The sequence below is a fragment of the Austrofundulus limnaeus genome, unplaced genomic scaffold (assembly GCF_001266775.1).
Source record: "Austrofundulus limnaeus strain Quisiro unplaced genomic scaffold, Austrofundulus_limnaeus-1.0 Scaffold311, whole genome shotgun sequence".
Lineage (NCBI taxonomy): Eukaryota > Metazoa > Chordata > Actinopteri > Cyprinodontiformes > Rivulidae > Austrofundulus > Austrofundulus limnaeus.
Window position 1 is genome coordinate 539,715 of NW_013952713.1, and position 11,090 is coordinate 550,804.

The 11,090-nt window shown below is 39.2% G+C and overlaps 1 protein-coding gene across 1 annotated transcript in view; it reads left to right on the forward strand.

Annotated features, from left to right (window-relative positions):
- LOC106527157 (solute carrier family 12 member 9) overlaps nt 1-11,090 on the forward strand; it is a gene marked incomplete at its 5' end in the record, with an annotated part of 91,294 nt that overhangs the window by 12,022 nt on the left and 68,182 nt on the right. Inside the window, 1 exon segment of the mRNA XM_014021958.1 lies at nt 3,717-3,799. Coding sequence (XP_013877412.1) covers nt 3,717-3,799 — 83 coding nt within the window.

Sequence of the window (11,090 nt, forward strand, 5' to 3'; positions counted from 1 at the left end):
AAATTCCAGTGAAATATATTTATGTTTGTGGTTGTAATGTGACAAAATATGGAAAAGTTCAAGGGGTATGAATACTTTTGCAAACCACTGTAGGGCTACAGGTACTCACTGTGCTGTTTGGTAACGGTGTGGACCACACTCAATATGGACCAGAGAAAGAGAAGGAAAGAGTTGTCTCAGGAGATTAGAAAGAAGGTTATAGACAAGCATGTTAAAGGTAAAGGTTATAAGACCATCTCCAAGCAGCTTGCTGTTCCTGTGACTACAGTTGCACTTATTCATAAATTTAAGATGCATGATACTATAGCCAACCTCCCTGGATATGGCCGCAGGAAAAAAAGTGATGACAAATCAAAAAGATGGCTAATATGAATGGCAACAAAAGAGCCCAGAAAAAAACTTCTAGAGAGATTAAAGGTGAACTTCAAGCTCAAGAAACATCAGTGTCAGATTGCACCATTAGTCATTGTTTGAGCCAAAGTGGACTTAATGGGAGACAACCAAGGAGGACATCAAATCATAGATTCCATGGGCTGGAATTTGCCAAACTACATGTTGACAAGCCACAAAGCTTCTGGGAGAATGTCCTCTGGACAGATGAGACAAATATAGAACTTTCGGGCAAGGCACATCAGCTCTACGTTCACATTGGGAAAAGTAAAGCATATCGAGATAAGAACACTGTCCCTATATGAAACAAGGAGGAGGCTCTGTTATGTTCTGGGGCTGCTTTGCTGCATCAGTCACAGGGTGTTTTGAGTCTGTGCAGGGTACAATAAAATCTCAAGACTACCAAGGCGTTCTAGAGAGAAATGTGCTGCCCAGTGTCAGAAAGCTTGGTCTTAGTCGCAGGTCATGGGTTTTGCAACAGGATAATGACTCAAAACATACAGCTAAAACCACCCAAGAAGGGCTAAGAGGAAAACATTGGTCTATTCTGAAGCGGTCTTCTATGAGCCCTGACCTAAATCCTGTTGAACATCTTTGGATGGAGCTAAAACATGCTGTCTGGAAAAGGTACCCTTCAAACCTGAGACAACTGGAGCAGCTTGCTCATGAGGAGTTGACCAAAAGACCAGGGGCCTCATGTATCAACGGTGCGTACACACAAAAACCTTGCGTACTTCATTTTACACGCAACACTCTGGATGTATCAAAACTCAACTGAACGCGGAAATCTGCGCAGCCCCACGCCAACTCCAGGGCTGGCGTACGCACGTTTCTGTGGTTCTGGTTCCATTGGHGACACTWWRAGGTGATTCTGAGAAACTGTTCATGATGTGAAAATGATTATTGTTCACACCAGACACACGTGATTAACAATTATTACATCTACATAGACGCAGTTAAATAAAGGACGCGCAGCGTTTGTGGGGACTCTCCAACATCACGTCATATCATGTGAACTCTACTGCGACGCAGAGACTCGTTTCTTAATATCAGTTATGAAATAAACTAAGATCTATGTTCTACCAAACATTTAAGTTCCTCTGTGTTTACAGTAACTATGGTAATAAACTTGTGCGCAAAGTTAATATTTTTAGACTCAGAATGGATGGATCAGTTGCGCAGCACAGCAGCGTGCACACTGCACACACACACCGATAAACAATCGCTCGTTCTTTGCATGATAAACATATTTTATTCCTATTTTTACTTAGGATTTTTTATCACTCACATTATATTTAATTCATTATTTTTATGACTTTAGAAATCATTTCTGATCGCACAGGGATCACTCAAACGTGTCCTTCACACATGCAGGAAGTAATTAGCATCTGTTTAACATATGTTAATGAAGGCGTGTCAGGGGTGGTATCTTACCTGCGCTCAGTTCCACGTTAATTGTGATGTACAAAAGCAATGCGCGTGGATTCTGGCGTACGCACAGTTTGATACATCTGGATTTTTTGTGCATACGCCGTTTTCTGGATTTGACCGAACGCCACGTTTCAGTAAGAAATCCACGCAAGTCTTTGTACATGAGGCCCCTGCTGAGAGCTGCAGGTGTCTCATTGACTGTTACAGAAATTGTTTGATTGCAGTGATTGCTTCAAAAGGTTGTGCAAAAAAATACAAGGTAAGGGAATTGTCATTTCTGTCCTGAGTTTTATTTTAAAAAAGTTTCTGTTGGAGTATGGCTGAAAAGCAATGTCTGACTTTCATTTGTTAATTTTCATATTTTTTTATTCACTATTACTTTTGTCAGATCCTAGTTATTTCTGTGACCATTGTGGGGTTTTATTTCATTATACGAGGGGTACCAACACTTTTGTCCAAGTGTATAGGTCCTCTGATTCATACGCATGAACTTATCCACTACACCATGCACTCTTAAGAGATAACATGCACCCTTAGTTGTTTTTCTTTTTTTTAGTGTGTGTGTGAGGGCAATGCATCTGTACCCAGCATCCTTTGCAGCTGCACCACGACACAGAGACCTGAATTTCTACACTACTCCCCCCTGCCACAACTGGTGTCCACATCCTTTCAGTCAATATAGGGCAATGTACATCAAAGCCAGTCAGTATGTGTTTACGTCAGCAAGGAGTGACATTAAAGCATTAGTGTTTCAGAATTACATTCAAACTAATTTTAGGTTAAAACACAATTTAAATTACTATTAGCAGCTTTTCTAATTGATATTTATTACAATCTTTAATTTAAACAATATAAAATCATACTTTGAGTTTAAAATTAAAGTGAAATTCTTTTACCTTTTTTCACAATAAATAAGTATTTATTGAGCATTTGTTCCACCCAATCATGCCCCTCCAGATCCCACTGTCATTACCCACATAAGCATTGAAGTCCCCCAGCAGAATAAAGGAGTCTCCAGTTAGACCACCTTCCAGAAACCCTGCTAAGGGCTCCAAGAAGGCAGGATAATCTTCATTCGTAGTCACAAACAACTGTCAGAGCCTGTCCTCCCACCTGAAGGTGCAGAGAAGCTACCCTCTCATCTACTATGGGGCAGCTATGGTGTAGTGGTAGAGCAGCTGGCCTGGGACCCGAAAGTCACAGGTTCGACTCCCCACCAAGCCCACATGTTGTGGTGTCCTTGAACAAGACACCCAACCCTAACTGCTCCCCGAGCACTTACATAGCTGCCCGCTGCTCCACTTGGGTGTTTCTCACGTGTGATGGGTCAAATGCAGTGCCAAATTTTGTCATTGTGTGGGAACATACACAGATGACCAATGTTGAATTCCATTCCATTCCATCCATACTGGTGAAAATTACAACACACAGGCACCAAGTCAGGCGCCAAAAGTAGACCCACACCTGCTTGGTGCCTCTCACACTACGAGCAATTCTAGAGTGGAATAAGGTCCATCCACTCTCAAGATCAGTTCCTGAGCCCATGCCGTGTGTCGAGGTGAGACGAAATATATCTAGTTGTACCTCTTAAGTTTGCACACAAGGTCAGACTCCATCCCCGCCAGAGAGGTCACATTCCATGTCCCAAGAGCCTGAATTACTCATCATAATTTTACAAGAATTCCATTAGTTACATTTATATATTTAGCATGAACCCTGACCATTAATGAGAAATTTCTTCATGGATGCAACGTTTAAATGAGGAAGTAACAAAAATGAAAGACAGATTTCAGTCTTTGTTTAATTTGAAACATTTCTGTTGAGTTTACAGAATTGTTAAAAGTACTGACAGTTTTTTATGTTTTTTTCTTAACAATCATTTTTCATTCCTTCAGGTACGGTACTGTCTCTAGCTAAGAGAACATCCCACAGTGGCAATCCCTGGGTCTCTGTGCTTATATCCTGGTTTCTTGTGCAGGTCAGTGATTAATACATTTGAAATGGGACTTCTTATTCATTTGTTATACACATTAATGCTGACACTTCTGTACAAAGTATCACTCAAACTTAGCATTTCCTTCCAGGCCAGCTCTGAGATGTAAAATAAATTTTAATTGTTTTTTTTAATTTGAGATTTTCTCTATACTTCTGTATACCTGCAAAACACAGGAAAATCCATGTAATTTAGAGACAGTCCATTCAACTTTGCATACATGCTGCTCTCATTCTGTTCATCTTTAGCTGACCGACCGGCTGGTTGAGGGACAGTAAAGAGACACAGGTAAACACAGAAGAACTGGTCCAGGTGCACCTTTTTCTGGAAGAGACAAAGAAAAAAAACATGTTGTTGATAGAACTAATTACAATAAACATGTAGAGAAGAGAGACTAAAGACAACAGCAGAGTGAGGAAATGTGCTCAGTTTGTGCTCCAGCAGTCTAAGTCTATAGCAGCAGAAATGAAGAATAATTCAGGAAACAAGTCTAACTATAGGATTTATCAAAAAAGGAAAGTTTTCAGTTGTAGGGCTCACCTCGAGTGAAATTATCAAGGAAGCTGTCTTGGACTCTTAGTCTTCTGATGGGCCTTCGAAGGAACAAAAACTTTGTTCCACTTAGAACTGAATCTAGGCCACCTCAGGTCGCCTTAACTTTTCAGAGAGACATTCTCTTCCTTCTAAATCAGATAATAAACAGAAGAATCTTTGTCTTATTTGATTTATTGTTCTCTTAACTGAAAGTATTACACATTTTGATAATCAAAGAATGTTTATCAAAGTTACAGGAGAAACGAGGACAGATCTCTTTTCTCCCTCAGTATGATTTCAGCTACGTATGGTTTTTCTGTAGAAAAAAATCTTATTTAACTAAAGTAATCTTTATGGTTTAAAGTTGATGAAATATCAATGTTTTACTTGTCTGAATCATATTTGCAAACATTTTGAACTTGAAACAATTCATTCTTCTTTCAGTTATGTTTTGAAGACTCCTCATCAGATGATAATTAATATAGATCATGAAATGTTTTGTTCTGAACCACACAGCAGTATGTTTGTTTTATTTTCAGGAGGCGACGGCAAGTTCTGAAACTAACATTTTCCTTGATAATTCTTTTACTAATCTTACTTCCGGAGGGCAGAACTTAGATTCTCTAAGCTTCTTAGTAACAGTTCCCCCACCCCCGGACGGCAGTAAGTGACGGACCGCCGTCGGTCACTCTGACAGCTAGACTTTCAGAGTCAAGCTGAAAACTGTCAGGTTTTGGCCCCTTCACACCAATGGGGAAAACCTCACAGTGTGGATGACCAACACCTGGTTTATCCAACTTCAGAAAACTCTCCAGACGGAAGTTTTGTTCTGAAGCCTGGGTTCCAGAAGAGGCTTTGCCTTTTTCTACGGCTTGATGTAGACGCCAAGCGAGTCTGGAAAACACGCCTGAGGGTCACTCTACTGGACTGTCCTAAGCGGATTCTCTCAGCAGAAGCCCCGACAGACCTGGCAGGTGACAGAACATCATCTCAAGGTAAAGAAGCTGGCTGTGTTATGAACTTGCTGTCTGACTAAAGCCAGCACAAAATTCTTCGCCCTTCTGGTTAAAACCCACATTATTTAAGTGTAAGAAAGCTAACACCTTATTTTCCTCCTTTCTCTTAAAGTTTCCCTTCCCAACCCTAAGATTATTGCCTCAAATGTCTGGTATTCAACATCAAAGCTTGATGTTTGTGTTTCTATTTAAGTGTTTATTTACAATTTAAGAAGCTAGAAGCTTGTTATTGTCAGTTCTAAAATTTTATAGGAAACTGATTGCCACAATTAAGTGTACTTAGTGATTCTTTATGATTTGTAAAATAAATGATCGCAATATTTATGGATCAAATCAACATTCATTGACTGAGATTCACTTCTTGTGTGTCCATTCATTTTTGCACTAGAGGAATGTTTATGCAAAATAAAAGTGATCCTTGCTAAATAAATTACTTTTATAAATTTTTTATAAGAAGTATAAGACACAGTCTAATCTTAAAAGTAGACAGAGTGTCAGCCTCACAGACAGAAATTGGATGTTGGTTCCACAAGAGAGGAGCTTGAGAACTGAAAGCTCTGCTTCCCATTCTACTTTTAGAAGTTTGAGGAACCACAAGTAAACCTGCAGTCTGAGTGCTCTGTTAGGAAAGAATGGAACAATAAGATGTTTAATATATGATGGAGCTTGGTTGTTAAGAGCTTTGTATGTTAGGAGTAATAATATTTTAAATTTTATTCTAAATTTGACAGGGAGCCAGTGGAGAGAAGCTAAAACTGGAGAAATATGATCTCTCCTTCCAACTCATTAAAACTCTAGCAGCAGCATTTTGGATTAACTGAAGACTTCTTAAAGAGTTTTTTGGATGCCTGGATAATAAAGAATTACAGTAATCCAGTCGGAACATGATAAATACATGAATCAGTTTTTCTGCATCATTTTTGGACAAAATGTTTCTAATTTTAGTGATATTACGCAGGTGGAAGAAGGCGGTCCTGGTAACATTTTTAATGTGGGGGTTAAAAGATATATTTTGATCAAAAATAACACGAAGTTTCTTTGCATTAGAACTGGAAGCCAGATTAATGCTATCCAGAGGAGGTGAAAGGCTGCAAAGTTGATCCCTAAGATGTTCAGGTCCAAAAACCATAACCTCTGTCTTGTCTGAGTTTAGAAGCAGAAAGTTAAGAGTCATCCATGTTTTTACAACGTGCTTGTAATTTAAGTAACTGGTTGGATTCATCAGGTTTCGTGGATAAATATAACTGAGTATCATCAACATAACAATGGAAATTTATGCTATGCTGTTTATTAGCTTTACCTAATGGAAGTGTACATAAAGTAAAGAGGATTGGTCCAAGCACTGAACCCTGAGGAACTCCATGACTAACTCTGGTGTAAGAAGAAGATTCATTATTAACATTAACAAACTGAAATCTATCAGTTAAATAAGACAAACCATTTTAGAGCTGTTCTTGTAATCACAATATAAAGTTCAAGTCTACATAATAAAATATTTTGATCAGTTGTATCAAATGCAGCACTGAAATCTAACAGGACAAGCATGGACACAAGTCCACTGTCTGAGACAATGAGAATATTATTAGTAACTTTCACCAGTGCTGTTTCTGTGCTATGATGAGCTCTAAACCCTGAAACTCCTCACATAGATTATTTCTATCCAGATGTTCCATAGTTGATTTGCAACTATTTTCTTAAGATTTTTTTTAGATGAATGGGAGATTAGATATTGGCCAGAACTCCTGAATCAAGATAGGTTCTTAAGTAAAGGTTTAATTACAGCAACCTTAAAGCTCTGCGTCCCATAACCATTCATTAGAGATAAATGAAGTACATCTAAAATATGGATATCAATTAAGGGAAATGCTTCTTTGAACAGTCTGGTTGGGATGGGATCTAGCAGACATGTCGATGGTTTGGATGAAGCTATTATTTTAGATAATTCAGAGAGCTCAACAGGACAAAAACTGTCCAGACATAAATCAGGTTCTAGTGACACTAAAGCTGCCTCATCTGACAGAGAATCAGAGACAGTAGCAGGAAGTTTGGCATGAATTGTATTCCTTAATAAAATTATTTTGTCCATAAAGAATCTCATGACCACTCATGACTACTTAGAGTTATAGGGATACATGGCTCAACAAAGATATGATTTTTCATTAGTCTAGCTACAGTACTGAACAGAAACCTAAGATTGTTTTTATTCTCTTCTATTAAGGATGAATAATAGACAGTTCTAGCTTTACGAAGGGCTTTCTTATATGTTAGCAGGCTGTCTCGCCAGGTTACATAAGATTCTTCTGTTAGTGGAGCGCCATTTTCTCTCTAGTTTTCTAAATGCATGTTTTAAAGAACCTAACTCTGAATTTTACCAAGGAGTCAGCTTCTTCCGAACGATAACTTTCATTTTTAGTGGAGCAATTTCATCGTGAGGTTTGCATTAAAGTTGTAATATTATCAACAAGACCATCTAAGTTACTGTTCTCTGTTACATTATTCTGTAAGACAGAGGAAAATAAAGGTGGAARAGATTCTTTAAATTTAGCTACAGCATTTTCTGATAAACATCTACTATAATGAAATTTACTCTCAGTAGCTATAAAGTTAACTAATGCAAACTCAACGGTTATTAAAAAATGGTCAGAGGGAACAGGATTGTGAGGACATATTAAGTTCTTACTCTCTATACCGTATGTCAGAACCAGATCAAGAGTGTGATGAAGGGAGTGAGTAGGTCTGGACATTTTGAGTAAAACCAATTGACTCAATTAAATTACTAAAAGCTATATTCAAGCTATCACTTTCACTATCAACATTAATATTAAAATCTCCCATTATTATAATTTTATCAGTATTTAATAATAAATCAGAAAATCTGAGAACTCTAAAAACTGAGAATAAGAGCCTGGTGGACGATAAATAACAGCTAGTAGAAGTGGTTTTTCTGATTTCCATTTTGGATGAGAAAGACTGAGGGACAAAGACTCAAATGAATTATGACTAATATTAGATTTAGCATTTATTAATAGTTCTGACTTATAAACTGCAGCTACTCCTCCACCATGACCTGATGTTCTAGGAACATGACAATTTAAATAATTAGCTGGAGTGGATTCATTTATACTAACAAAATCCTCCTGTTGTAACCAGGTTTCAGTAAGACAGAATAAATCAATATGATGATCAGTTTTCAGATCATTAACCAAGAGAGACTTAGAAGAAAGAGATATAATATTTAATAAACCACACCTAATAGTTTTATTGTTTTGTTCTGGTAAAGTAAATGTGTTTATTTTTATAAGATTTTTATGATTTATTATTCTAGAGTTTTTATATTTAATTTGGTCAGTGGGGCTGACACAATGTTAATGGGGGTTTGGGTAGGTAATAAAGGAGAAGCAGCAGAGCTGTGTGTAAGACTACAACTCTACTTCCTTGTCTGGACCCTGGATTGTCAATAGGTTCTGTGGTCAGCAAAGTCAGCTAAATTCTTAGAAAGGAGAGCGGCTCCAGTCAGGGTGGAATGGATGCCACCTCTCCACATCAGACCAGGTTTCCCCCAGAAAGAACTCCGGTTATCCATGTAGCCGACGTTGTTTTCAGAACACCACTTGGATGCCCAGCGGTTAAATGAAGACATGCAACTAAACATATCATCACTAGTCAGGTTGGGAAGAGGGCCAGAAAAAACTACAGAGTCCAACATGGTCTTTGCAAAGTTACAGACCGAAGCAACGTTAATTTTAGTAACCTCCGATTGACGTAACCGAGTGTCATTTCCACCGATGAGAATCACGACCTTACTGTGCCTAGTGTTAGCATTAGCTAGTAGCTTCAAATAGATTCTATGTCGCCTGCTCTGGCTCCTGGAATACATTTAATTATGGCCGTTGGAATCCCTAGATCCACGTTACGGAATATGGAGCTGCCAATAACCAGGGTCTGTTTCTCGACCGGAGTGTCGCTGAGTGGGGAGAAGCGATTTGAAACATGAATGGGTTGACGGTTGGGAGGTTTAGGCACTGTGCTTTTTCTGAGCCGTCACCCAGCTAGCTTGGGGCGGTGGCCCGACGGAATCCGCCGAGGGACCGCTTACTGGAGAGGCTACTCTCAGCGGCTCAGTGCTAGCCTGGCTAGCTGTTGGCTTCTCAACAGTGTGAAGCCGCGCTTCTAATAAAGACAGCCTTGCCTCTAAAGCTGCCATTAGTCCACATTTAATACAAATGTTGCCATCAACAAAGGAGGCAGGGGGGTGACTAAACATCTCACAGACGGAGCAAGTGAGGAAAGCCGACCTCAGAGAAGAAGTAGCCATGATGCTAAGCAAACGTTAGCAAGGGCTACAAGATCCCAAAAAACACAAATAAAACCAAGAAGTGTTGAAAAATAAAAAGATTTTTAAGTACAGTCCCAAAAAGAAGAAACTATATCAAGGGTGATTTAGGATTAGGTGTAGAACCGTGCAAAGGAAGATAATCCAGTGAGTTAAAGAAATTCCCAAACAAACAAACAAATTACCAAGCACCAGCAGCAAAGCAGAAAATAAAACAATATGATACCCCACGTCTATCCTCACCCTGTCTCCTGAAAACAGGAGCAGGTTTACGGAAGAGACGGTAATGGAAAACTTCTGTAGTGTTTGTGGTGTTTGATAAACAGAGCAGTCTTTCACTGTCAGCGTATTTCCTCTCGAACTCGAGCCTAGGGACAATTTAGAGTTATCAATTAACCTAACAGTAATGTTTTTGGTCTGTGGAAGGAAGCCGGAGTACCTGGAGAAAACCCATGCCTGCACAGAGAGAACATGCAAACTTCACAAAATGACAAAAAACATGTCCCACTCTCACAAGCCAAACAAACAACCATCCTTTCTTATTAGTTTTTTTTTCTGAGTCTGTATCCTGTTGCCTCACAGTCTGATTGCTCTGCAACAATGCACTTCTAAACAGTGATAATTATGACCCCCGCACGCGAAGCGTAAGTGGGAGTCATACTGTTTTTGAACAATTTTTTTCAGTGATTTTTGATCAACCGTAGCACAAAAATGCCTGGACCAATTAACATGAAATTTGGCAGGACTGTAGCTGAGTCCGACCTACACTGCACCAGCCAACGGTTTTACGATACACCCAATGAGGACGAGGCTCCTTTCAAAGACGGAGTGTCAGGACATGCAAAAACGCATACAACTTAGAAATTGTTCAACATAGGGGCTTCAGATTTCTTTTGTTGTAAAGCTCTGATGAAGCTCTATGCATCAGGCCCACCAATCAGTGGCCCCCACCCCCCAGACCCCCAATTAATCTGAAAAACCGGTATATGGACATATGGTTATTGCTCAAAAACTATTAAACATAGGAGCTTCAGATTGTTTTGGTTGTTTAGCTCTGATGAAGCTCTATCCATCAGGCCCACAAATCAGTGCCCCCCAACCCCCAGACCCCCAATTAATCTGAAAAACTGGTATATGGACATATGGTTATTTCTCAAAAGCTATTAAACTTAGGAACTTCAGATTTATTTGGTTGTTTAGCTCTGATGAAAGGCTATCCATCAGGCCCACCAATCAGTGTCCCCCCCCAACCCGGACCCCCAATTTATCTGAAAAAGGGGTGTCTTGACATATGGTAATATAGCTCAAAAACTATTAAACATAGGAGATTCAGATTTCTTTTGTTGTTTAGCTCTGATGAAGCTCTATCCATCAGGCCCACCAATCAGTGCCC